The following is a 25,646-nucleotide window of genomic DNA, read 5'->3' as shown; positions in this document are numbered from 1 at the left end:
CCAATGACATGTACGTGGCGCGCCGTAGCGCCTGGATACAGAAGATGCCGAAATTTGTAGACCACGTTGCGGTCGTCCTGAATCTGAAAAGTGAGCGCTGCCTCATTGTGAAGCCGCCACAATGAGCTTTCATGTTTACACAGAAGTTCCTCTAAGGTGAAACACTCCTACGCGACTTATCCAACCTTTCGCGGTGCATCTCAAAAGTGCATACCCGCAACCCTCGACGTTGAGTGGCTAACAGGCCGCGTGAAAACCCGCTTGTCCTGTCTCCCAAGAAGAAACAGAACGTCCAGGTGCCTGCAATTCGCGCGCGGTCACCGTTAAAGCAGTCCGCTTCATGAAGCACGGCCTGTATCCCGGATGTGGCTTCGAGGCAAAGAGAATTTAGGTGTCCCAAGAGAGCGCCGCGCCACCTCCTGATCGGTCCCTACGCTGGTTGCAGAGTTTACGAAACATAGGGGGTGATGACGTCACTGACAGGTGGTTGCGGATGACGTCTATCGGGCGTCGCGTCATTGTAGTTCTGGTTAATCAAGCGAAGGTCACACGCAACGCGCTGTGCAAACAGAGGTCGGACCGCGGGAGCGTCGACGTTTGTGGCCGGGAGGGGGAGATGGGCCGGACAAGGGAGGCGGAGATAGAAAAATTGGAATAGGCCGGTGCTGCCTCTACTGCGACGGTTAGTTGTTCATTCTTGAAAGTAAGGAGCAATCACAGTTGAATAAAATGACGCGCGTGTTAGGGTTAGGTAAGGTACGGTTAGGGTTAGGGTTAGGTCAAGTTAAGAGTGCTACAAGGTACAAATATGACTATACTAATTTGCTACAGATTCTATTTTTCTTGTGTGAATACTGGAAAAGGCGGGGAGGAAGGCGTAAACTTTCCAAAAAAAAAAAGCTAAAATAGCGTTAAATTGAAGTAAAAAACTCCGAAATTCCCGTACTGACGCCCTGCCTTCACGCTTACGCACATCGATCATCACCGTATGGTCGTTTATGGGTATCGGGTGCACGCGAGACGCCTTGCTGCCCTGGAAGCCTCGCGAGCAATAACAACGAAGACGCAAAGGTTTGTTTTCATTGCCCCGCCGCCCTGCCATCGGCCGCGCATCGACGTATACACAACACGCGTGGCGCGATCGACGCTTCGCCACTCGCTAATCGAAGAAGAGGCGTCGAAGTCAACGCCCCTTAGTGAGTTACCACACTTTACGCCCCAAGAAACACAAACAGGGCGGAATAAGTCCGCGACCCACGAACGGCGTGAACCAACAATATGCGTAGTCCGCAAAATACGGCCTCAGAGGGCTTAGGCGAGTATAAGGGTCATTTGGGGCGGATAATAAACATTGGACGTAAACATAGCATACCCCATTTTTTTACAGAGGGTTTCGCATGAAAGAGGAGCACTCATGCGCCGCCCTAGCACTGCTGCACATTGTCAAATGTTCGGCAAGGGTCATGCCCGATTGAGAGCGGTGACGAGAGAGGAGTTTAGCCCTGGCGCGAACCAGATCTGTCTATAAAGCTACTGATTTTTGTTCCTAGTAGAACTTCCTGCTGGGCTAGTTGGGGAGTAGTTCACATGCGGTGATGCGCAATAAAGAACCCGGACGGCGAACAAAGAGTAGACAGGATAAAAGCCTGCCTTGTCTACTTTGTGTTCGCCGTCAGTGACTGTTGGTCCTTTTATGCAAAAACGGTCGTGGACGATCGTATAAGTTCCACACTCCGCCACCCTTGTGCCTAAATGCTCTCTCTCTCTCTCTCTCTCTCTCTCTCTCTCTCTCTCTCTCTCTCTCTCTCTCTCTCTCATCCAACGTTTCGGACAAAGTATGGAGGTGGTTGGGGGGTTTAATTCGGCTCTCCCTCAACCAGCTGCCAAGCGGACTTAAGACAACGAAACAAATGGTCAATTTTATTTGTCAGTCCCAATAGTTGTGGGTAGTACTCCTAGGACTACTATCGAAATAGAAATTCCATGGGGAAACTACGGAGCTGCTCTGGAGTATTTATTTGTGGGTGGTCCAAAACGAAAAACCGAAGCAAAAAAACAGAATAGAAAGAGAAACGCCGCCCTTACCATGTCGGAACAAAATTTTAGAAGCGTACAATATATTCAACATGTTGGCAGACGTTAAAGGCTATCCAGCCGCTCTACGTTGTAGGACCAAAAACATTACTGTGTGTACGTAACCCAAATCCCACAGCCTCGACCTTGAAAGGCATAGCAGACCAAAAAGAAAGGTCGCCGCTGAATCAGCGACTCGTGGTCGCGCGATATCCCTCGTTCTAGGGTTCAGCAGCGTCATGCATCACGGCGACCTATCCGATCGACAAAAGCTGTCGCGCGAAGTCGGCAAGGGGCGTAACGCCAAACCGACTCGCCGCGCTGGCGCCGCGCGGCGTTCGCAACCGGCCGCAAAACAGCCGCGCTGCACGCGCGCCGACCTATCACCGCGGCCTGTTTTGACTAGCGGCGCGTCTCCCAGTCAGGGTCAGGCCGAGGGATCGCTTTCCTACAGAGACGGTTCGGCGCCTAGCCGCGAATCTGTGTGTACGGCAGTGCGTGGGGTGTCACGCCATATATTTCGATATTGAGCGTGCAAAAAATACCCGGTGATGGCAGAGCGATAGCGACGCCTCAGCATGAAACCGAATCCCTTGTGCTCTGGCGATGTTCATTCATTGGATTCCTGGGCGGCGAGACGGATTCAAAGAGCGCCGTTGCACGCAGTTCCACGTGGTTGGTTATTTTATAACGGAGGCGTTATAAGCGAACTCCCCCGTTTTTTAAAGACGATAGTCTTTCTTGGGCTACTTAAACACGGAAATTTTGGTCTGTCTGTATATCTGTCTGTCTGGACTCAATTCAGCCACCTGGCCAAAGGGAAACAGAAGCTGCGCAATAGTCATGTATACTCACAGCCAAATCTAAACGTCGAAGTCCGGTGTCAATGTTCATATTTGTCAACACTGTTGAACAAGAACAAGACATTACGAAAATATAAGGCAAAAAATCTATACACGAGTGATATTTGCAGCGTTCCTTCTTTTTTAGTTTTTGTCTGTCGGTCAAAAATGCCCCTTCCCACCACCTCCCTTGGGCTGCCTGTTTGCCTCCGGCGCTTCATATTTTGATACAAGATGGCGTATATTGCCCTTAAAAATGTCTTTCCAGCAACGCATTTGTAAGCTGACTTTCCCACACTGTCAGTCGCACAGTGAGGCCTACTTACAATCCCGGAAGGGAATCTAAAGCACCAAAGGCTAATCCAGAACAGTTGGAATAGATGTATGAAACAGCAGAAAACAGGAAGAAAAGAGGTAAATGACGTGACGCGGGTGGTCTCGTGTACTACAGAATGCTGCAGAGGCAACATTGTGCGGTTATATAACAAAAGAGGATGATGAGAAATGCAAAAAAGTCTGGGCCATGTTCACTAACGTAAAACCTGGGAGCGGCGAGAATTGCAGCGTATGAGTGTATTCTTGGCGCCTTAGCGTATTTGCCAACGGATATGAAACCATTCGGTGGTAGAGCTGTAAAAGCCTCGTGTCTTTGAAGCACGGAGCGTTCTAGCGTGAGACGTAAACGAGTGTACTGGTATTTATTTAGTACGCGTTACGAAGCGTTCCAGCGCGAGGCGTAAACTAGTGTGTTTTTTAGCACGCATTACGTTCTAGCGCGAAGCGTAAACGAGTTTCCCGGTGTTTTAGTGCCGCGACTGCATGGAATGACGACAACGACGACGACAGGAGACGCCAACAGCCCCAGCCGCTAAGGGGCTTCGCCCCTAAAAAATAAATGTGGCATGGTATACATATAGTTAATGGTTTTTCCCGATCAGTATACGCCTGTGTTATCATTTCGCTCACCCTCGCAGTTTTTTCTCGCGACTAGTGCGCGTTGTTGTGCTTGTGGTGTCGGATGGCGCGGGGACCGTCGATACCGCAACAGCCGGAAAACTTTTTGCACTGCAGAGCAGAAAGGGTAAACCGGGATAACGCCAATCCCGGGAATTTCAATACGGGAATTCTCTTTTCTATAGCGACGGTTCAACATTTATGCGAGCAGAGCCAGCGAGGACTTGGAATGCCTCGTACTGCTGTGAAACGGCAAACTTGAACCAGATTTCTTGCTTTTTAGAGCGCCGTATAAATCGATGATAAGACGCTGACGACGCCCGCAGTCCCCCCAAAACAACTGCTCGTCCCCGAAAAGCGTTTCCTTTTTTGCTACCTGGTTTGGTTGCTCGATCATGTCACAATGTATCCTTTTTCGTGAAAGTTGGGTTGTTATGACAGTAGGTAACCCATAGTCAGAGAAACAAGCATTACGTAAAGAAAGCGGTTGCAGTAATCGCGAAACACCTGGGCTCTTGTTTGACGGTCCTTCTGACTATGTACTCGATATTAGCCCTTTTGTCGTTGTTGTTGTTGCCGTTGTTGTTCAAGCCGGAGCTCTGTAGGGATTACTATACCCAATATTGCTCCTTCGCTGACTCTGAGGCTGACCTCGCTACTGCTTACAGTGCGGCGCAGAGTTCAAAACCGCCGCTATGATAAGTGCCTTTATGGCGATTTCTAGATCTGATTAGGGCCACGGTTTGGTTTCAAGCGAGTGCAGCCGGCCGTGATTTCGAAGAGGCGACATGAGAAAACGGCGCTGAGCCAGAAGCTCTGCCCGTTTGGAAAGCTCGGCTTAAAGAGACCCTGCAACACTCTTTTAAACTGTTTTTGAAATCTTAAATGCTTGCAGAACGTAGTCACCCAACAGACCAGTACTTAGATTAGGGGGTCGCAAAGTACTTCAGCCAAAAATTACTGCTCTATGCCCATCAGATAACTTGTAAACTCGTTCAAAACATTTTTCTATCAGTGCCGATCTTGACGTTCTCCGACGGCCCGAAAAACGTCACTGAGGCCATGTAGCGGCTGTTGGCCGGTTTCCTTCAGTTGCAGCAATGAACGCTTTTAGATAGAAACTTTAAAAATAAAGCCACAAAGCAGAAAATGAAGGCGTATCTGGTGCGACGAGCAAATCACGTGCAGCTCCGTGCTGACGATAACTATGGCTTCCGCAGTGCTTCCAGACGCGAAGGAAAGAGTGAAAGCGTTTGTCGAAAGTGTTGCAGGGTACCTTTAATATAAACCAGCCCTGAGGTAACCGCTATTCGTCCTAGACATGGTCGTTGGTGGGTTTATCGGTGGTCCGTTGTTCGTTATCATTTATGCAAACCTACTTAAGTTAAAGTGTACATATCATAACGTGACATTATTACTACTTGTAGAGCTACGTGGCCACGGTTTCCTTAACAAAATTAACGTGCCGCAGGATTGGGCCGCAATGGCGTACAATGTGCCGAAAGGCTGTAGCTTGCCGCGTGCAGTCAGTCTCCCCGGCCTCTTGCGGGCGAATCTCGCGGTAATTGAAGGCCACTCTCGTTGTCTGCCCGGCGTGCCGACCATTCAAAACGGCGATGCGGAGCACAAAAGGGGAAGAGCCTGACCATCAGGACGTTCGCATGCATACAACGCAAGTGTTGCTGCACCCGTGGTGTTTGCGAAATGTAGAGAGAAAGAGAGAGAGGGGGTGGATACAGAGGGCTTATCCCTGCGCGCTATGTGCCGTGGACTATGCGTGCGGCTTGCGTGCTGGCCAGTGCGCACAACGAGTCGAGGCAGGAAAGGCGGGCGTTTCCATGAAAGCGGGAGGCCCGACTCATCCATGGCCGCAGGGGAGGATGGGGGCACTAAACGACGGCGGACACGCTCCGACGAACCGTCGCTATTTGTTCTGTTCAGACTGCATCGTGCTTTTTTTGTCTGCGTTCCATTGTTTCTTTTTTTTTTCTTTTTGTTTCAGACTTTTCTGTTGTCGATCGTGAGGGTTTTCAGGTATAGAACGAACACGTAGCTAAGAAAGAGGGCATGTGATCATGACGTTGCACAACGCGTAGAGGAAGATCTGCAGGACCTTGAGGCAGTTCCGTGTTTTAACAGGAGCCAAGCTTTGCTGTGTATGTCAACGTCGCCTGAGTCGAGCGGGAAAGGAGGAAGTTGCGATTGCGTTGCTCAGACTCTGCGCAATGCTGATTGTCCAGCCACAAAACTCTCAGCGTTGTAATCCTGATGGTATCTGTTTAATTATTCGGCACTATATTTTCAAGTTTTACAACTGCTGCGGGCATTTCCGTCCCATTTTTTTATTAACGCGTCAAAAGTGGAGGAAAAGGAAAAAAATAAATGCAAACATGACGTAGCCGAAAAAGGTCTGATCAAAATCGCTAGGCTTTTGCCTTCGAACGATGTAAGCAGACTTAACTGCCCGAGACATTCATTCATTCATTCATTCATTCATTCATTCATTCATTCATTCATTCATTCGCGCACGCTTAAATTGCCCCTGAAGATAATTCTTTCTAGCAATGCAATCATGTATAGAAAGGAAGCTGACCTTAAAGGGCCTTCAAGTGCGGATTTTCATATTGATACGTGTTGTAAGGCCCCATACCCCTCGTGTTTTCATTTAAGACCTCTTAAATCTCACCTAGACAAATGTCTTCTCAGCAATGCTTTTGTGTCAGGCCGACTTCAAGGGCACTCCGTGTGTGAGCTTTATGTGTATACATGGGTTCTTGGGAGATATTTAATGAAAGGCACAACGGCCTTCATACCCTCATATCAGACTACTTATACTCCCCATAAAACGTTCTTCCAGTAAATCATACGTGTATAGTCGTAAAGCCGAGTTTAAAATGGCGATATATATGGCGCTTTATTATTATAAAGCGCTTTATCGGGATTCGTCGGATCTGATGGAGGTATTTAAGAATAGGCAGTAGGAAATTTTCGCGTTGATATTCTACTGCTTATATGGCGACAGAAAAAAAATGACTTCCAGTAACACACTTCTGTATAGCAGTGAAGCCAACTTTAAAAGGTCTCTGTGTATAGAAGAGCCGTACTCACTTATACGGCAATTCTAACTTGGGAGCTCCCGCAGTTTTTTTTTAAACGACAGTCGGCTTCCACTGAACGCATGGATGGATAAGAATAGCACGCGATGCATTCCTTTCGACCTGGGTCTGCGTAACCGGCTTCCCTCCATTTCCCACCTCCTCTTCCTCCCTCGCAGCAAGAGTGGAACATCGGGGCACGACATGGTCAGTCAACCGGCCATTCTCCTCGCAGCGTACACAGGAATGGTGGGGTACTTTCGGACGCATACGGTATACCCACGCTTTTTTAGGATGGATGTCACTCCGCTTCTGCATCTCCCTGGGAATATTCTCCTTCGCTGGTTGCTTCAAAAGTTGGCCTTTTTCTGCGAATGTTCTCTCATTTGTGACGAATGCCAAAGAGAGCGTCCGGTGACCGTGACGCTCGCGGGCAGGATGCCACTCCTCGTGCACGGCATAGGGCAAGTCAAGCACGCACTACTGGCTAACGCCCAGCAATTCAGCCTGTTTTGTTGTCGGGATTATTATTTTATGCCAACGGGCTCCCCTCATTTCGCGTGTCTCCAAGTGCATGAGTGCGTGTGTGCTTGCGGACGACTGTGAGCATGCGTGTATGCATGTATGCGAGCGTGTGTGAGGCTGACTGACTGATTTAGTGAGTGAGTGAGTGAGTGAGTGAGTGAGTGAGTGAGTGAGTGAGTGAGTGAGTGAGTGAGTGAGTGAGTGAGTGAGTGAGTGAGTGAGTGAGTGAGTGAGTGAGTGAGTGAGTGAGTGAGTGAGTGAGTGAGTGAGTGAGTGAGTTAGCCAGTCAGGCAGTGTGTGATAGTCACTCACTCACTCACTCACTCACTCACTCACTCACTCACTCACTGAGTCAGTCAGTCAGCCAGTCAGTCAGTCAGTCACTCACTCACTCACTTAGTCATTCACCCACTTAGTCATTGAGTCAGTCGGTCAGTCAGTCAGCCAGTCACTCATTTACTCACCAACTCACTCATTGAGTCAGACAGTCATTTCCTCATTTATTGAGTCCTTCGGTCAGTCACTCACTCATTCAGTCACTCACTCACTCAGTCAGTCAGTCAGACTGACTTACTGGCTAACTGACTGACTGACTGACTGACTGACTCACTCACTCACTGACTGAGTGAGTGAGTGAGTGAGTGACTCACCGAATGACTCAATAAGTGAGGGAATGACTGTCTGACTCAATGAGTGAGTAGGTGAGTGAGTAAGTGACTCGTTGACTGACTGACCGACTGACTGACTGACTGACTGAGTGGGTGAGTGAGTGAGTGAGTGAACATGAGCCAAAAATCTTTCACGCTTACAAAGAAAACCACATCTGACGGCGTCAACTGCAGCACTCAAACTTAACGATTTCTTTAGTTTCAAAATAACTTGCACGGGACTGCAACATCTTTCATATCTCATAGGCGGTAACTTAACCCTCTCTTTGACAAGAATTAATTCCGTCGTTCCTACCCTGTACCATGTTAAACGAGTATTTAAAATGTTGAAATACCAATCTACCAAGAAGGAATCTCCAAGCGCCCACACACGTTTGCGGAAATGTCTGCTGCACACGCACGACAGTAATGCGACCTCCGAAAACCTCCATTCACAGATGCGCTTTAGAGCCAGCACCTCGCATTTAGTACAGAGAGTAAATCGCGGTAATCAAGCGTGGGAACAAGTACAACCGGAAATTTACACCCTCATTATACCACAACAACCGTCCTCCTTCCGTTTGTGCGTGCGGCGACGTTCTTTTCAAATGTACCTTCCTCTACCTTCATTTCTTTTTCTTTGTTCTCGCAGTGGCATGCGATTATACGTGTCAACCGCCGACATCGCGCCCTTGACCGCAACGCTTGACTTTCCTCTAGCGAAGCGCGAAAATTGCACGGGGCGCGTGGGAACGACAATGTCAAGCCCCGTTTTTTCGCCCTTCTAACATTACGTGTGCAGACAAACACAGAGTGAGATAACGTCCGTCGTTTCGTTGTTACGGAGATACGTGGCCAATTATGTCTGACTGAGGTAAGAGCAATTAGATGGGCCTATAGTCTCCCACCAACTCCTAACCACCAACGTGCTCGCACCATTCTCGTTTCCGTCTTGCTCTTGGTTCCTTCTACCTTGGTTTGAGCCGAGGACCAAATAATAGTAGACGATGCTTGCAAATTATTTTGGAAGTAGGAAAAATCCCGGGCCATCTCCACTAACGTGAAACCTGGGGAGGGGCGAAGCATGCAGTGTATAAGTGCATTCTTGGCGCCTTGGCGTTTTTGCCCACGGAGATGAAACCGTTGGGGGGTAGAGGTAAACAACTTTGCTGTAAAAGTATGTTGTCTTTGAAGCACGAAGCGCTACAGCGCGAGGTGTACACGGGTTTCAAGGTGTTTTAGTACTGTCACTACATGAGACGACGATTACGACGACGACAGGAAACGCCAAAAGCGCCAGCCTTCGAGGGGCTGGGCTGCCCCTAATTTGTGACGATTGGCCGCTAAGACCACTCCATCATCGCTCGGAGTTTCGTTTATTTGTTACAATTGCTTCGTGTCACCCGTGTGTCGCGTGCTAAACAGCTTCGCTGGTCAACCACCCTCCCAGAGTGGAATGCCTGATGACTTAAATGCTTCGTAAACGAGTGTCCCGGTGTTTGTTTCTTAGTACGCGTTACGAAACGCTCCAGCAGGAGGCGTAAACGAGTTTCCCGGTGTTTTAGTACTGCATGAGACGAAGATTACAACGACGACAGGAGACGCCAACAGCGCCAGCCCCTAAAGGGCTTTGCCCCTAAAATGTAGTACCACCAACTGTCTCGCAGTTTCTAAGAAAAAAAAAGTGAACGTTAAAATAAAGGATATAACAGGTCGCATGGTTTACTACAGAAGTAACAGCAGCATGCTAAGACCTCATTCGACAAGCCTTATCTCACGGAGGCGCTTAATTCGGAACGTATCACAATAAAGAGACATTTTAAAGCGCGAGCTTTATTAGTGGGACCGATGGCGTCCTGTCACAAAAACTAATGCATTTCTGCATAGACCGGTTGGTCGACCGAAAAGCTCTGATAAGACCTCTGGACGCACGACGCGTGCGTGAAACCGGGCTTGGATTGTGTCAAAACGGTTGCGTGAAAATCGAGAAGGAGGAACGGTTCTAGATAAGAGAATACACGCATCCACAATGAAGGAGTACAATAGTATACCTTTATCTCATAAACAACTTATCGATGTACATTTAGATTTCCGCACATGCGTTTACACAGTGCGCGAGAAATCGTCGCATGGGTTCGTTCTTCATTTGCGATTGGTGTCTTCCCTCATAAAATTTTTTACCAACATTGAGTTTAATGTTTGTTGACAAAAGTCGACAAAAGCTACCAACATTGAGTAGACTGTCTACTTACTGTCAATAGACTTCCTAGCAACAGCCTACCAACTTTTTGTCAACCATTGGCCACCGTGTTTGAACTGAAACGTTTCTGTAGACTTTCTACAGAAAGTTTTTTGTAGACTTTATACTCAATCGCTGTTGCTAACCGAAGCGTTTCTGACAGGATATTCGAAACGTGATGCAGTGAGAAAAGCCGGCCATTTTTAGACCGTGGTGTCAATACAGCTTAATAGAACGTAGTAATTATTGCCCTTTAAAAGATCGTTTAGTGGGAGCAAAAATAAAAAAAAAAAGAAAGCAGAAACAGATTAGGCCTCGGGAACCTCGTCTGCGAGGGTTCACATTTTGCGGAGCCACACATCCACACGCGCACTTTCTGAAACACAACACAACAAACAACACAACCCCAGCTCACAAACGTACTACATCCGAAAAACCACAAGCGCGTGCAAGCAGGACACCGACACCGCACAAATGCTAGAAGTGCACTTCATGTACCTATATATACCCGCCAGCCGCGGGATGCCGATGCCGCGGTGAGGCGCGCCTCTCATTGCATGTTTACAAAACTACGCGTTATTATTTCCAAAATATAATACCGCGAAACACTGGAACGTAAGCAATTGCACATATCTTCATGTTTACTTTATTGTTGCAAGCTGTAACTAAACAAAACGGAAATCTGGAATGGGTTGCGCGCCGCGTTTCGGCTGCCTCCGATGATTGACGCGTTTCTCCCGGAGGTACGCGAAGAGGGAGGGGCGCCGCTGGCGGTTGGCCGAGAGCGACCAAAACATCTGCGCCGGCCGTATTAGGTGGGCATAGCAGGCGATTTTAGATTATCGCCGTTGTTGGAGACACGTCCAGTAGTCTGTCGCGGAATATTTACTGGCATAATTCGTTTCTTTCAACCATGCATGGCACTTAGCTTGCGCAAATCAAAACACAGTGACGAGCGGTTGCGCGTGGTTGATGCCGCTGGCTGGCGCTTGTTCGGAACCGCTGAATAGTCATGTTGATCACCGTGAAGAGTGAAAGCGAGCGGGTCGTGAAGTACCAACCCGTGCGGCTGAGGGACGAACTGGTTGTTCCGAGGGAGAAACTGCGCGGCTCGAGGTACGAACAGTGAAAGTTGCTCCCTTTTGCTACTTTTTTTTTCTCGGGCTGCACAAGTGTGAAGATACATGCAGAGAGAGATGGAGAGAGAAAGATACGTGTGTGTGTGTGTGTGTGTGTGTGTGTGTGTGTGTGTGTGTGTGTGTGTGTGTGTGTGTGTGTGTGTGTGTGTGAGAGAGAGAGAGAGAGAGAGTATGTGTGTCTGTGTGCGTACGTGCGTGCGTGCGTGCGTGCGTGCAGGCGCTCGGGCGCGCGTGTGTTTGTGTGTGTGTGTGTGTGTGTGTGTGTGTGTGTGTGTGTGTGTTTAAAACCTGATTCAAACAAAGTAACGTAATTTGGTTAAAGTCAAGTAAATAGATTGTCCCCAAATATTGTGAACCTGTCCTGGTATTTAGCAAAAACCAATATGAATTAATTGAAATCGGACTCCAGGACGAAGGAAAAAGATGTTTGCGTTAAATTCAACTTGAGACAAAGCGTGTCAAAACACTTTTAGTGGTCATCCTACAGAAGCTCGTCAACAGACAAATGTCAACAAAAATGAGGTAGACTTTCTATATACAACCGTCAACAGACAAATGTCAACGTGAATTAAGTAGACTTTCTACATACAACAGTCAACAGACGGGTGTCAACATACATTCAGTAGACTTTTTACAGACGACTGTCAATTGAATGTAAGAGTATGTAGGATAGCAATAAAGTTGGTAGGATGTCAACAGAACGTCTACAGAATGTAAAAAAGCATTTTTGTAAGGGTTTGAAGGTTTGACGATCCATTGGGCGCACTTTTAGCGAAGGTTATGACGCACTTTTGGTGCAGTTTTAATGTGAGAAAGCTTGCACGCTTCTCTAAAATTTCCCTAGGAATGGACGCAATTTTTTAATGACATCACAAAGCTTAAAATATTTCTAGGGGGTGCGTGTAACGAGGCGAGGTCCGGGAATAAACGCACCGTAGCATGAAATGCTTTGTATCCGCCGCTAGTTAGTTAGCGTAAAACGTGCACATAAAGGTCACAGCACGTTTACGTTGGCATTTCCTTCTCAGAAAGGAAAGCGATTTTACAACCACGCGACTGAGAGCTCAGCGGAATGGTCGATTTTGCGTTGTGGGCCCGTTGTGTGTCTTCGAAAGAATACGGAATACAATGAAGTATGCTCAACAATGGGCGCACTAAAGTTAAACGTTGTCCTGGTTACGAAGACTTGTTTTGATATCTCACTGTTGCAACGGCGTAGGCAGGACACCCTGAAGCCATCAACGATTCGAGCCGTGCATCGCTCACGGAGAGCGCCCCAATGACCCGTCCGTTCCATCTCCGTCATAGACGTTTGGACGACGAACACGGTTCGGGCGACAAGGGACAACTAACGCGAACCGCTCGTCTCCAAGACGATGCCGCCTTTGGGGATGGGATGTATGTCGCGGGGCTGTAGCATGTAGCGGGGGTGCGTTGGTCTGCACACTAAACCCTTATCGTCTAAGAAAGATGTAGTAGAGGTGTAATAAGGGTGTTTAGAAGTCTTTTACACCCTTTTTCTTAGATTCTAGCACCTTACTTTGTAGCTTTACAGCCGTTTTGTCTGGCAAAAAGGGGGTTGACAGACTGCAACACCCCCCGTTTTCTGTAGGGTGTTGAAAGGGTGTAAAATGGGTGTTTGTTCATCCTCAAATTGGACATAAAGGAAACGATATCTATGCTTCAGTGCATTTTCGCGCATACGAAATGGTAATAAGAAAAATTGGGCGCACTCTTAGGCAATATTAAAGCAGCATTGTATAGGTGTCACAGCGCACATAAATGTCAGAAAAGCCACTGTAGTTACAAAAGAGTACTCAGACAGGATAATCTTCATTTGCAGGACGGGTAATGACATGGTAACTTGCATTCCGGTTACCGAAAACCCTATTTCTTCCAGGTGAGCGACAGAAACCTATCCGAGAATCAATAGTTCCTCGGCTCAGCAATCTATCTCCCCGCCCGTTTTATCTTCGTTTTCCTTCTGCACAATAACCTCCCAATCTCGACATTTCCAGCCTGGCATCTTCAATGCTTGAACTGTTTCTATACGCTGGAAGTCAATGCAAACGAATCGAGCCTCCCCAAAAGCATATTACTACGTCCGTGCGCTTATCAGAAATATGAAGGCTAAACCGTCTGGGAGGGACGACTTGGCATCGTCCACCATATAAGCTTCCATAATCTCCAACCCAAATGCTAACTACACTACCTACACCAACCCCATACGCACGGGTAGCATCAAACATAAACCGCGATACGTCCTCTTTGTTCTAGCAAAGAAAGGCGCGGACGTCAAGAAGGCCAACCGAAGTATATACCAGCGTAAAAGGAAGGAAGAAAACACGTGTCTCACGAAATTTCGGGGGCCCGACACGCTGCGGGCTTGGCGCTAAGCCGAGCTAGAGACACGTTCGCTCCCCCTTCTCCTCGGGCAGCCTCGTTGCTTCTTTCTCTCTGTGTTACCGCGTATCGTTCATCGCTTCATCTTCGGCGTGCCCACGCGATCCATCAAAGAGGACGAACGAGCCCGCCTCCGTCGACTCCGCGAGACGCGACCACCGAAAAGCCGCACTTCACTGTACGCGGATGCTTCTATCCTCATTCCTTCGGCGCCTGGGCGCGCATTCTTTCTAGCGTCTCAAGTTAGACTGAAGGGGAAAGAACTAGCCTGAGAAAAGGTGAACCTAACCAACAGGTATCGCATTCAAAGTAACCGCTTTCGCCGCGTGCGCTCTACGAAGCCACGGCGGGTCCCTGCTTCCTTCACTATCAACAATCCGCCTACCTCCAAGCATGTACCTATGCTGTACACCTCCCTCCGACACGAGATGGTATATCTAGTTGGAGATCGCTGCGCAGAAGTGATCGATTTCTCTCTCAGCTCGTGTGCGGAGCCGACGCTGGTTGAGGAAAAGGGTAAACGAAATGCCCCGCTCTCGCGTGCCCGGCTGGTAGTTTTGATGGTCTAACAATAAGATATATAGGCTTCTATAGGAGAAGGCGAGGTCAACGGCACGACGGAGTTTCTGCTTCAATGAGCTTGAGGAAGTGTGTGTACTTGCTCGTGTCGAAACAAAGGAAGAAGAAGTGAAATTACTGCGTAATTGGAGCCGCTTAGTTTGCATGTGAGGCAGCACCCGCTAATTAGGTGCACACTTTCCTTCTGTGGAGTGCCTTCACTTCGGGAGTTTGCTAAGTTCGGTTCTTTTATTCCCTCCAAACGGAGGTCAATGGGAGAGGGCTTCGTCATGTAGGGGACTGAAATAAGATGATGAACATGTTGTTTCTGTTGTTGTTGTTTATGATGGTGATGATGGTGAGGAGGTGGTGGAGGCAGAGGAGGAGGAGGAGGGGTGTGGGAGAAGGATGCTGACGATTATGACGAGGAGGAGGAGGGATGATGAGGATGATGACCATGACCACAATGGTGATGATGATGATGATGACGACGACGATGATTGTTTGCAGCGCCACAAACTTGGGGAGCGGTCTTGCAGCGACAACACGGAAAAATCGAGAGTTAGATTAGACTTGAGTGAGTGAGTGAGTGAGTGAGTGAGTGAGTGAGTGAGTGAGTGAGTGAGTGAGTGAGCTAGCGATCTAACGAAGTATTTAAGTACAGCTAAAATAATTCCTTCTGATTTTTAGGAGAAAATCGAGTAAACATTTATTTGCGCCACTCATGGCGCGGTCTGATGTTCTTTAAAACTGTAAACCCTCTCCCCCTTGAGGTGAGCAAGAGCTGAACTAGTTTTTCCTCGCGAAGAAGTCGCCATTGTCCAAAGGGACAGCCAACCCAAGCATCCGCTCTCAGGTGGACGCGTTACAAGTGTTGCAAAGTGTAGTTTCCGGTAACGTTGCGGTGTGCGGGACAGCTCCACAAAGCGCGCGTGGGCGTGGGTATATGCGGGAACGCTCGGCGCTACAAAATACAACCTGTTTGGAAATAAGGAAGCGGCGTACGGCCCATTAAGAGGCAGGTCTTTGTAACCGGAGGCGGGAAAGGTAAACGCACCTACGCGACTCCAGCGAGGCGTAAGAGCAGCGGCAGCTGAGGGGCGTCTCCATAAAACTAAAACATGCCGCCATGGGTGCAACGCACTCATCATTTTCAAGAGGAACACCCCGTAGTGCATGCTGTCGCACCCACGGGTGTGAACGGCCGGTTTGTCTTCACACGTGCGTAACTCGACGTGGCTTTTTGCCGTAAGCGCGGCAAACAAAGCATCGGCTTGTGGCGCACAAGCCGGGTGTTCCAATAATAGCCGACCGTTGCAGCAGCCATCGCAGAGGCGTCTGACGAGCACAAAGCGTTCCTTGAACTACCGCAGTGCGGAAAGTTGTCGAAACACAGCGCTACGGGCACGCGAATACGACCTAGCTGCCGCGCCTTCAACGAGGCACTGGTTGTTCAAATAGTCTGCGCAATATGCTATCAATCCGAAAATCCTAGTTCTCAGAAGGCGTCAAAAGGTTTGCAAAGCTCAGTTAGCTGCTGAGTTGCGCGGTGATTGCAGAAATACGTAAAACGAATGTATGTATGTATGTATGTATGTATGTATGTATGTATGTATGTATGTATGTATGTATGTATGTATGTATGTATGTATGTATGTATGTTTTTGTAGTTGATTACCCAGCGCCCCGCTTGCCGCACAGAACCCCAGCAGAACGTACCATACGTAACAACACAATTTACCCTCGGACGCTCCTTTCGTTTCACGGCCACGGGCCACAGGCGACGTAACGTCCGAGTTGTGTACTTACACGTTACGTTCTTCCCAACGTGAACTTCGTGGCTCGAAAGGGCCAGTACGCTTATCTTATACGTCCGTCTTCCTCGGCGCCCGCTCACGCAGCGATACCGCCACGCGAAGGCCGCGGGCGGCCAGGAGATAGCGCCGCAGTCAGCGCTGGCACTGGATTACAAGCTCGATCTCGAATTTCAAGTTAGGGGGTCTCACGGTCGGCCATGCATCTGCCTCGGCCGCCCGCGACGGCGCCGCCTTCAAATCCCACGCGTCGCCTCCGGTCAGCCGGCGGTCCACACGACAGGACCAAACGACCGCTTTGCCATGTCCATGAATTAAACGGACGACAACGCTCCTTCTGAGATGCTTGCTCTCCACGAGGTTTCTGACCGCATGCGGATAACGACCCTGCCTTGATGTTCTTTGCGTTGACTTGTGGTCCGCGCTTTGCGCACCATTTCCCACTCCGCGCGTTCATCACACCCTTGTCTTGTGCTCAAAAGTAGAACGACAAAGTGTAGACCGAAGCGATCGACGGCCAGATAAGAAGGCCTGAAGGCTGGGCCTTCGCGCCTGTTTCCCTTGAAGGCAGTTGGTTAAATCCTGGCTTTTATAATGGTGGTGTGCTGTGAACCCGGTCAATCAAGCAAAGGCAAGATTTTGCGGGGATGTCGAAGCGCGGCGCTAAGGCCCGTTTGTTAGGTGGCGTCTCTGAATCCCTGGCTAGGCGCGTGGCCAAAGCAGCACTCGGATTTTCCGTGGAAGGAGAAGCGTTCTACACGAGGCGACTGCAGGGAGGGTTTTGGGGGTGAGTTCCGGTTTCATCGCAATCATCATCGCTTTCGCCGCTGTCCACGGCTTATCTTTACAGATAGGTCGTAGCCGCCATCTCCGCTACTATGAATACAGGCGTGCGGGGTGGCTCTGTACTTACAACGAGAACTGCGGAGGAATTAAAGAAGAAAATAAAAAAGTCCTACATCGAAGCCGGAACTAAAATTGCCAGCATTTAGTCTTTTTCAGTTATAGCTGAGCCGTAACCAAGCCTACGCAACCACTGTGCCAAAAAAACTAAAATATATTATTTCATTTGTAGCACATGTTGGTCTAATAGATTACGAGTTTAGGGAGTACGGGCGAAATTTGCATCTGCTCTTTTCAAGCTTGATGGCTTTTCCTGGTCGAAAAAGCATCAGCCCCGTCTATGGGCCTTCTATAGTAGAGGTTCCCTAAAGACGAAATGTATATAGGAAACAGATTTCTAAACTACCGCCCAGTTGGCAGTGTTCATACAAGTCAATTCTGCTTAGCGCACAGGGAGCCTTCGGCAGATTTAAGGCAAAACAAACGTAGTCATGGACAAATAAAACGCGATCCCAAAAATATGAACCGGGACACACAAACAGCGCGATTGTTTACATAGATGTGAAATTGACACGTGGCTTAATTACAGTAACAGATTTGAGAAATGTAGCTTTCCAAATATACACGCCATTATTTGATCGCCACGAACATTTTTTTTAACTTTGCGCATTCTAGTTCATAATTTCTTGTTCGTATTTCATTTGTTCAAGATAAGAAAGATAATAAAGCCTTTCTTATCTTTCTACAGCGCAATTTTAATTAAAAGCCGATGTCGGATTGGGTTTTAGGGAATATAAATTAAAGAAGACATGTTAAGGAATGGCGTAGAAGAGTGGCAAGATAAAAGAAAAAAAAAACGAGATGAAGAAAACGCGAGCGGCTCCAAGGTTCAAACATAGCAAAAAGAAAACGTAACAAAACTTCGCTCGGTCGGCACCAACGACCATGTTCGGCTGGTTTAAAACGCCCACATGCGGTCAACCCAGCCAGATTTTCTTTCAACCGTGGCCCTTCAACATTTAGAGAAGTGAGGGGGCAACTAATAAAACCCTCCCATCTAATTACCATCTACGCGGAGAGTTTTGTGGCATTATAATATTGGTTTGTGTTACTCCGATTCACTACGGGTTTTGACATACCGGACGTCAAATTTTCGGCACGTTATAGCATCGAGTCCTGCCAGTAATTACTGAAGTATAATTTTCCGGTCACTTAAGCCCTAAATGCCGTGTGGAGTGCGACCTAATCACTCTAGTAAAGTGATTGGCGATATCCTACCTTTGTTGTCAATTATTTCCTGCTCTGCCGTTACAAATGGGCGCCATCCGGTAACCCACCTTCCTGTACGCATCTCTAGTTTAGAGGCCCTGGTACCAGCCGACATTGAAAAAGAAGTGCCCCGCTGCACCCAAGCTGGCAGTGTTAATTTAACGCATTAGAGGAGGAGAATGTGGTGGCGGCGAGAGGGTATAACAACAGGGACTGCGGGGAGAGGTGAAGAGACAAAGGAGAAGAGGGAGAGAGAGAGGGGGGGGGGGGGGGGGGAGGAGGGCTTAGTTCCGCCCTTGGTTCATTTAGGAGGCGGCGCAGACACGCGGTGGAGAGGAATCGCCGGCGGCCGGCGCGTGAGGGGGTTCCTGTCACCCAATTGCGACTAATGAGGAAGTTCTCTATTAGCGCGCTCAGCCGGCGGCCACTCTGCTGCCGCGCAGGGACGTTCGGTGCAGCGCGCGCAATTTAAATGAGAATCCTGGCTGTCCGCTGGTTTGGATAGGGAAAGAGGCGGCGGATGGGTCGCCACCGCCACCACAAACCCCGGCGCCGGGAATGCTGACGGGCCCGACCTTAACCTTAATTTTTGACACGCGCCTTGAGATGCGGGGTGGTGCGCGGTAGCAGTCATGGATCTGTGCATCACATAGTGCCGAAAAAGAAGTAATGGGAGTTGCGTAGTGTCAGTCGTCTGGTGAACGAACTTTTTCTCTCTAGTGCGTCGAGGTGTCTTGTAACTTTCGCTATTCATATTTAACGGCTTTCCCTGGTTTGGCCCAATTTGTTGAGTAATTAGAGTACTGTTTAGGTGGTGTTCAGTGCCACTTGGCGCTCGCGAGTCAGACCCTGTGTGCGTTTCTACGCGCATCCGACGCCGTTTGAGGTCTTGCCGCTAGCAAAACTTTCCTTAGATAGCCAGACATTATTTTACTCACAATTTTTCCGAATTTTCCTAACATAATTTGGATAGCTAGATTAACTGAACGTGATAAGGAAAATAAGGAGTGCCGTGTTGATAATTTTTGGGGTCTCAAGTGATTATGGTGGTATTGTCGCGTGAGCTAACAATGAAAGTTCGGTTTCCCAGCCTTTAAAGTTTCACCGAAGCTCCTTTACCTAAAATGGGGTTTATATAGCTATCAGTGAAGTGGGACAAGAATACTTATTCCTGTCAGCTCTAAAATTGCCGGCAGAATTATTGGCAGGTAGAACACAATGGCACAATCAAAATGCATGCATATGTTCAAGAAAATCAAGAAGGGTGATTGAATTTGATGAAAATTAAAAAAAGAAATACTCTGCTCCACTTTTTAATACCTTGCGAAAGACGACATTTTTATTACAGAATTGTTGCCTAGCCGTTTGCTAACCCCCCACCCTACTTTTGTCTTCCCGCGTATAACGCTTTACTTGCTAAAATGCTGAACACAGTGAACATACAGGCCGCCCAGGAAGCTCTCTGTGAAACATATGCACCGGGTCCGCACGAACATTCTTCAGCACTACGTGGACTCTTGGTGAATTAGGACCGTGCCCTACATCCTGTGGAAAAAAAGTTTGCTCTCTCTCTCTCTCTCTCTCTCTCTCTCTCTCTCTCTCTCTCTCTCTCTCTCTCTCTCTCTCTCTCTCTCTCTCTCTCTAGTTATTTCTTTTCAAACAAAGCCCATCACTCTCTTTTTATAATTTTTGAGAATGGTTGACGGCTTGGGCACTTCCTTCATGGCACTGTTGCCCTGAACCAAAGCAAGGCAGCATATGTGATACGGCAGCATCCCTCAAAAATGCGACCAACCGCACTTAACAGTTCTACAGGATTTGGCAGAAGCAGCCCCCGGGGTTCTTCATTCAAAAGCCCACAAGACGATTCCGTAGCAGCCTGCGCGCATGCGCAAGATGACCTTTTTTTTTCTCCTCTTGCAGCCGTTGCGATCTCCCGAGTCTAGTTACGAAATTAGGTCTCCCATTCTGAAGGACGCGAAGTACGCATCACGGCGAGGGAGCTTTGTTTGAATTCCCCGCTCGAAAGAAATGCGTGGCACGCCGGCCGCGGTTGTTGTTGTAGCTGTATCTCGGCGAACAATTGACGTCAGATGGATACGCGGCGACGACGCAATGCTCATAATGCTCACCCGTTTGCGCTGTCGCCGTCTTTCGTCAGTTTGGTGCGCCTGTAGCTCTCTCTTTGAGCCCAAAAAGAAATTACGCAAAGCTCCGTTGGTCTGAATGCTGAAAGAGCTTGGGTTCTTCTTTGTGGTCTGCCTTTGATGCATGCAGCTCTTTTGTCTCCCTCACTAGACCCCGCCCTTGCACTGCCCTAGATGATCTTTCTTTTTGCGACAAGGTAAGCCTGCACGCGGTATTATGCAAACAACCACCTCGGCTCTTCATACGTAGGAACGAGTATGCCTCCAGCCGGCTTAGATTTTGCGCATTATTGTAATTTCTTATTTATAAATTAAAAGCACGTTTTCGCGCAGAAGCAAATCACTTGTGCGATAATTACATGGAGCTGCTGAGCACCGAATAAAGCCCTCGCTTATAGACCTGAACTTCCCCGTGGTGTTGAAGGCACCGTGAAGCCGGGGTTGAGGCTGCTGTAATGACTGGTAATGACTGCTTCCCCTTGGTCGCGAAAAGATCGGGCATTCTAAGAGGTTCATCATCACTTAGTTTTTATATTTCGAGTGATGTAGCTCCGTTCAGGTTGATTCCAAAGAAATGTCCACGGTGCTTTCTTTACACTGGAGCTGTAAACTTCCGCCAGAATCTTTCGCGTTAGTCGTCGTCGTAGATGAAGATGAAAAAAAAAAGTTTACTTTTCCTCAATTCGTTACTGCCCTCAAAACTACACCCGGGTGCAAGTTAAGAAAGGCGATAGGTCATGTAGTGTATCACTCCGCCGAAGCAGAGGACCCGGACGTCGGCACGGGCGCGCGTTTTGAAACGAAATTGCGCTTAATGCGTAACACCGTTTTCTTTTCCGCACTTAGGCTTTGTGCAGTCGCCGCAGGAATTTGAAAGCAGATTAAGTGCGAGAAATCACGAAAATGCCTCGTGTTACGTTCAAAATACTCTCAGGCAGTATTTGCGCCGCGCGGAGTAACAGCCGGATGCGGTGATGAGGCGCAGTGGTATATTGTGAAGGCTGTGGAGAGGACGAAAAGATTAGAATGTTGGTGGACGAAAAGCAGAAAGGGGAATATTGCCTAGGACAGTTACCACCTGTAACAGAAAAAAAAGTATTTTGTGCCTAATAAGCTTTTTGTGCCTGCCCTAAGCAGCGCTAGTATTAAACCGCGAATATAAGGCATAGGTATATAAGTCCTTTTTGGTAAGATGACATGTCATCACCCCGCTACAAAGAAACCAATAGCAATCATCATCATCATCATGAATCCTCTCGTAGAGCAGAGTAGAAATGACATTAGTAAGCACCGGTATGATCGTCACTGCATTTTATGATTCGCCCATTCCATTTTTGTGATTTCTCGACCAAACAATGAGCAGTTTGGAGCTTTAGGGGGTTTCAACAGCCCCGACTGGGTGAAAAGGGCCGTCGTACACAGTGAAAAATGCCAAGCCAGCTGTAAGACTGCGTGCTTCCTTTGGTGGCTGTTGAAGACAAGAGCGGCTATCAGAGACGGAGACCAACGGAGAACGCAGATTGAGTGACATTTGTCGTTACGAGAAGAGGCAGCTAGGGAGCCCCCCTAGAGGCAGCTCTCTGGCCTGCTTCTTTTGCAGGTGGTGTCGTCTTTGACCACGGCCGGCTTTACAGATAGTTCGCGGTTTTGACTTGGTGAAACCGCGACCGTGACTGCAGCTGAGTCGCCATGACTGATTCGGCTTGCCTGACAACCGAAAGTAAACCAAGCATCTTCCTCTTTAGAACAGGGATGGTTCCTATGCTTCATCGCTATGACTTGATGAACCGCATAAATCCTTGTTTAGGTTGCCAAACAGACAACTTATTATGCCTTTCTAGCTATTGTTGGTGGTCAAGAAACGAACTTAACGCCTTTTCATGTTGCTGCAGAAGTGGAGTTGAACCAGCAGTATCTTGCCGTTTCCGAGTTTCGTGAAGCACATGCAAATGACTGGGGCGTTATAAACCTACACTGCAATGTGAGTTCAACGTGCACGTTTTTCTTGGCTTCATACTGGGACAAGAAGTACGCGCAAATAAATGACCCGATCCGTAATCCGCAACCGCAAAATTTGCTCTTTCACGCTCACGCGCGTAAGCGAACCTTTGGTGCCGCGTTCGTCACGTTTCTGGCGCCGTGTGCAAAAACACGAGACACTTGGGACTGAAGCGGAGCGCAATTATTCCGCGTAAAAAGGGCTTGCGAAGGCAGAACAGTAGTCTTTTTCTCTGTGATTTTACTACGAACAACCCGGAGAAAACTGAGAGGATGTTTGCCGACCAAACTGTCCCTACGAGCCCGCAGTCAACGAAGGCTCGGGCGGCGTCAAGCCAAGCACAATATTTGACAACCAGGCGTGGGCGGCTCATCTTACGCCGAGAAAAAAGCCCGCGCACTTGAAGAATGGAAGAAGAGGTGACCGAAAAAGAGAAAAAAGAGTGAAAGTCTCAACAACTCTTTGCGAAACAGTGGAAAAGGCGTTCGCTCGGAGAGCTGTTCCTCGCCTTACTACCCAGAAGCCCACTTGATGGCGGCGAGGCGTGGCCGGGTTCAATGTCACGATGACGCGCACTTTCTCCGTCTACGGGCAGGGCGCGCGTGCCGCTATAGGAGAGCGAGTGTGAGGCGTGTGCACATCACCGCACGTGCACGCTCAGCACTGCCTGCCGCCTCGAGGTTGGAGAAAATTGCGGAGACGGCACGACTCACCTTTCGTAACCGGCAGTCTTCGTCGCACACCACGTTGAAGCTTTCCTCTTCCACCAACTGCGAGTAAGAAAAAAGAAGAACAGCGTGTAACGAGGGCGTTTGAGCAAACGCTGCCACGGTATACCGTATGCGGCAAGAACAGTGTGGGTGGTTCGCTGCTGGAGCTGAGAAGGAGAAGAAGAAAATAACGCTTGGTAGGCGGTCTTGCGTTGACCGTTTTCTTTTCCTGTACGGCTTTGTCTTCCGTACCATAACAGAGGTGAAGGGTGAGCGGCGGATGGCGCTGCAGTTGTCTCTTCCAGTGAACGGGATCAGGAAGCTGCTGCTCATCCCTCCGCGGAAAACGCATCACTTTCTATATCAAACAAAGTAATCACGACACCGCTTTTGAAAGCGTGTCATTATGGTCTACCGTCTGCTTATTCAATACCACTTATTACTATCCCGGCTCCAGTTTGGAGGGGACTATGATGACAACGATGACACATGACATACGTAAGTATGCACGCACAGATAGCAATTCTGCTTCGAGGCTACCTGATTTTACGATAGAATTAAACAAGCGCGGGAAACTTCAGTAGTTTTTATGACGTTAATCATATGGAGGGGGGGGGGGGGGGTGAGACTGAAAAGTTCTGCACCGTACAGAAGCCATGCATGCGTGGGCTGCAGAGTTAATGATTGCCCTCAAACAGCAAGTCGTGTACACAACTTGTCGTCCTCACCTAACAGGGGGTTTCCGTCAAATCCAAACTGCTTGACTTTTACAGTTTTATTTTTGATGCACAACTTTGTCGACTGACGATAAACATATTGATACCCGATCATGTATGATCGTTGTTCTGATCCGTCATGGCACGCAGGGAAAAGTCAAAGTATATGTGTATCATATATACCCATTATTCCCCGTGCTCTCACGCAATCCAGTTGAAACACCCATCACGCTGTCGTCACTCTATTATAACGCTCATGTTCACGAAAGACGGGAGCTTGTGCACGCGCGACGTTCGCTTCCCAGACGACCTCTTGCTTCTTCTCGCTGTTGATCCGCGCGGTCCTTTGCAAAGGCATTAACGATAATGGCTCGCTCTTCTTTCGACAAGCCCTTAGAGAAACGTGATAGCCGTGTATCATATCTGCTCGCGCGGTGTCTTGGATCAAGCGTATAACCCGCGCAGCGAGAATCACGACTTCGCGTCGTCTCCCCCTCAAGAGCGCTTCGTCGTCCTTCACCTCTTTGCATCGAATTGAAACGACACGAGAAAAGGAGCATAAACAATAAAAAAAAAGAAGGATACGTCTGCCGCGCAATGCGCAAACGAAAGGCAAATAAGAAAGTAAAACACGTTCACTCAGATCGCGAGCAAGTGTCGGAGCCTGTGAACCCGATACGCAAACTGCGAGCGGGCCCTCCTACTCCAAGCATGCACCACGTTTCGTCGCTTTCCCTGCCGTGAAAACGCACGCACGCACGCACCGCGCAAACACACGCACACGCTGAATCCAGGCTAAGTACACGTCTGTCGCTTTGCTGTCATCGGTCGGACTGCCGGGTCCTGGCACTTGTACGCAGACACGACGGTCATGTCAAAGAACCCATTTTGTGGAGATACTGCGGCATCAGCAAGGAACACGAAGCCGGCTTGAAAAACCGGTCGGTGTTTGCGTACAGTATCACCCCCGATTACGTCGTTGCTTTATCAGCCGTTTTTCTCGCTGCCTGGCAAATAAATAACAAGGGGAGAGCGAGGGGAGAGAGTTAAACTCGATGCCCAGGCAAAGTTTCTCGTTGCCTTCGACCACGTCTTCGACGATTAGCCCCTCCCAATCCTGTTTTGGCTGCCGACGAGGGTCGTGACCTCCTGGCGTTCTTACTTTGGTCACTCAACGCCTCACTTTTTTTCTCAGTTGTCGTAAAGCGACGATGAAGAGTTTGAAAAGAAGAGCGGTAGTGTTCAAACCACAAATTCGACTTATCGAACCGGAGGGTTGGGTGCCACTGGTCAGGTCGTTTCGACAACCACTCCATCAAGCACACACGACACCGAGTGATTCGCGTGTCCTCAGTAGAGAAACACGAGCTGTACCCGTGTTGTTTTTGAGCAGTAACTGGATATGAGTGCTGGGGCTACAGTATCCATCAATCAGAACGAGTCTTCGAAAGGACTTAGCGGCCGGGGTAGATAGTGTCGAATTTCACAACGTGTGAGCACACAGGTTGTTGTAAATGCTTTGGCATTTACAATACACCGGTTCCACGCTTTAGGGAAAATATGCTGGCGACCAACTTAGCGCCGAGTAATTGAAAAAGTGATAAAGCGAGAGTAAATTATGTTAGCATTGCAACAACAATGATGTTACGCACGCTCATCTTGGGCAGAGAGAA

The 25,646-nt window shown here is 48.6% G+C and overlaps 1 protein-coding gene across 5 annotated transcripts in view; it reads right to left on the bottom strand.

Annotated features, from left to right (window-relative positions):
• Sev (receptor protein-tyrosine kinase sevenless) overlaps positions 1–25,646 on the bottom strand; it is a 149,324-nt gene that overhangs the window by 62,062 nt on the left and 61,616 nt on the right. For all 5 annotated transcript variants that reach the window (XM_077683977.1, XM_077683976.1, XM_077683979.1 and 2 more), the window contains exon 2: positions 23,261–23,317. In XM_077683977.1, coding sequence (XP_077540103.1) covers positions 23,261–23,317 — 57 coding nt within the window. The remainder of the gene's footprint in view (positions 1–23,260; positions 23,318–25,646) is intronic.

This window comes from Haemaphysalis longicornis, unplaced genomic scaffold (genome assembly GCF_048455015.1).
Source record: "Haemaphysalis longicornis isolate Haplotype H1 unplaced genomic scaffold, Haemaphysalis longicornis Haplotype H1 scaffold_9, whole genome shotgun sequence".
Lineage (NCBI taxonomy): Eukaryota > Metazoa > Arthropoda > Arachnida > Ixodida > Ixodidae > Haemaphysalis > Haemaphysalis longicornis.
This window is presented reverse-complemented; position numbering and strand designations above follow the sequence as displayed.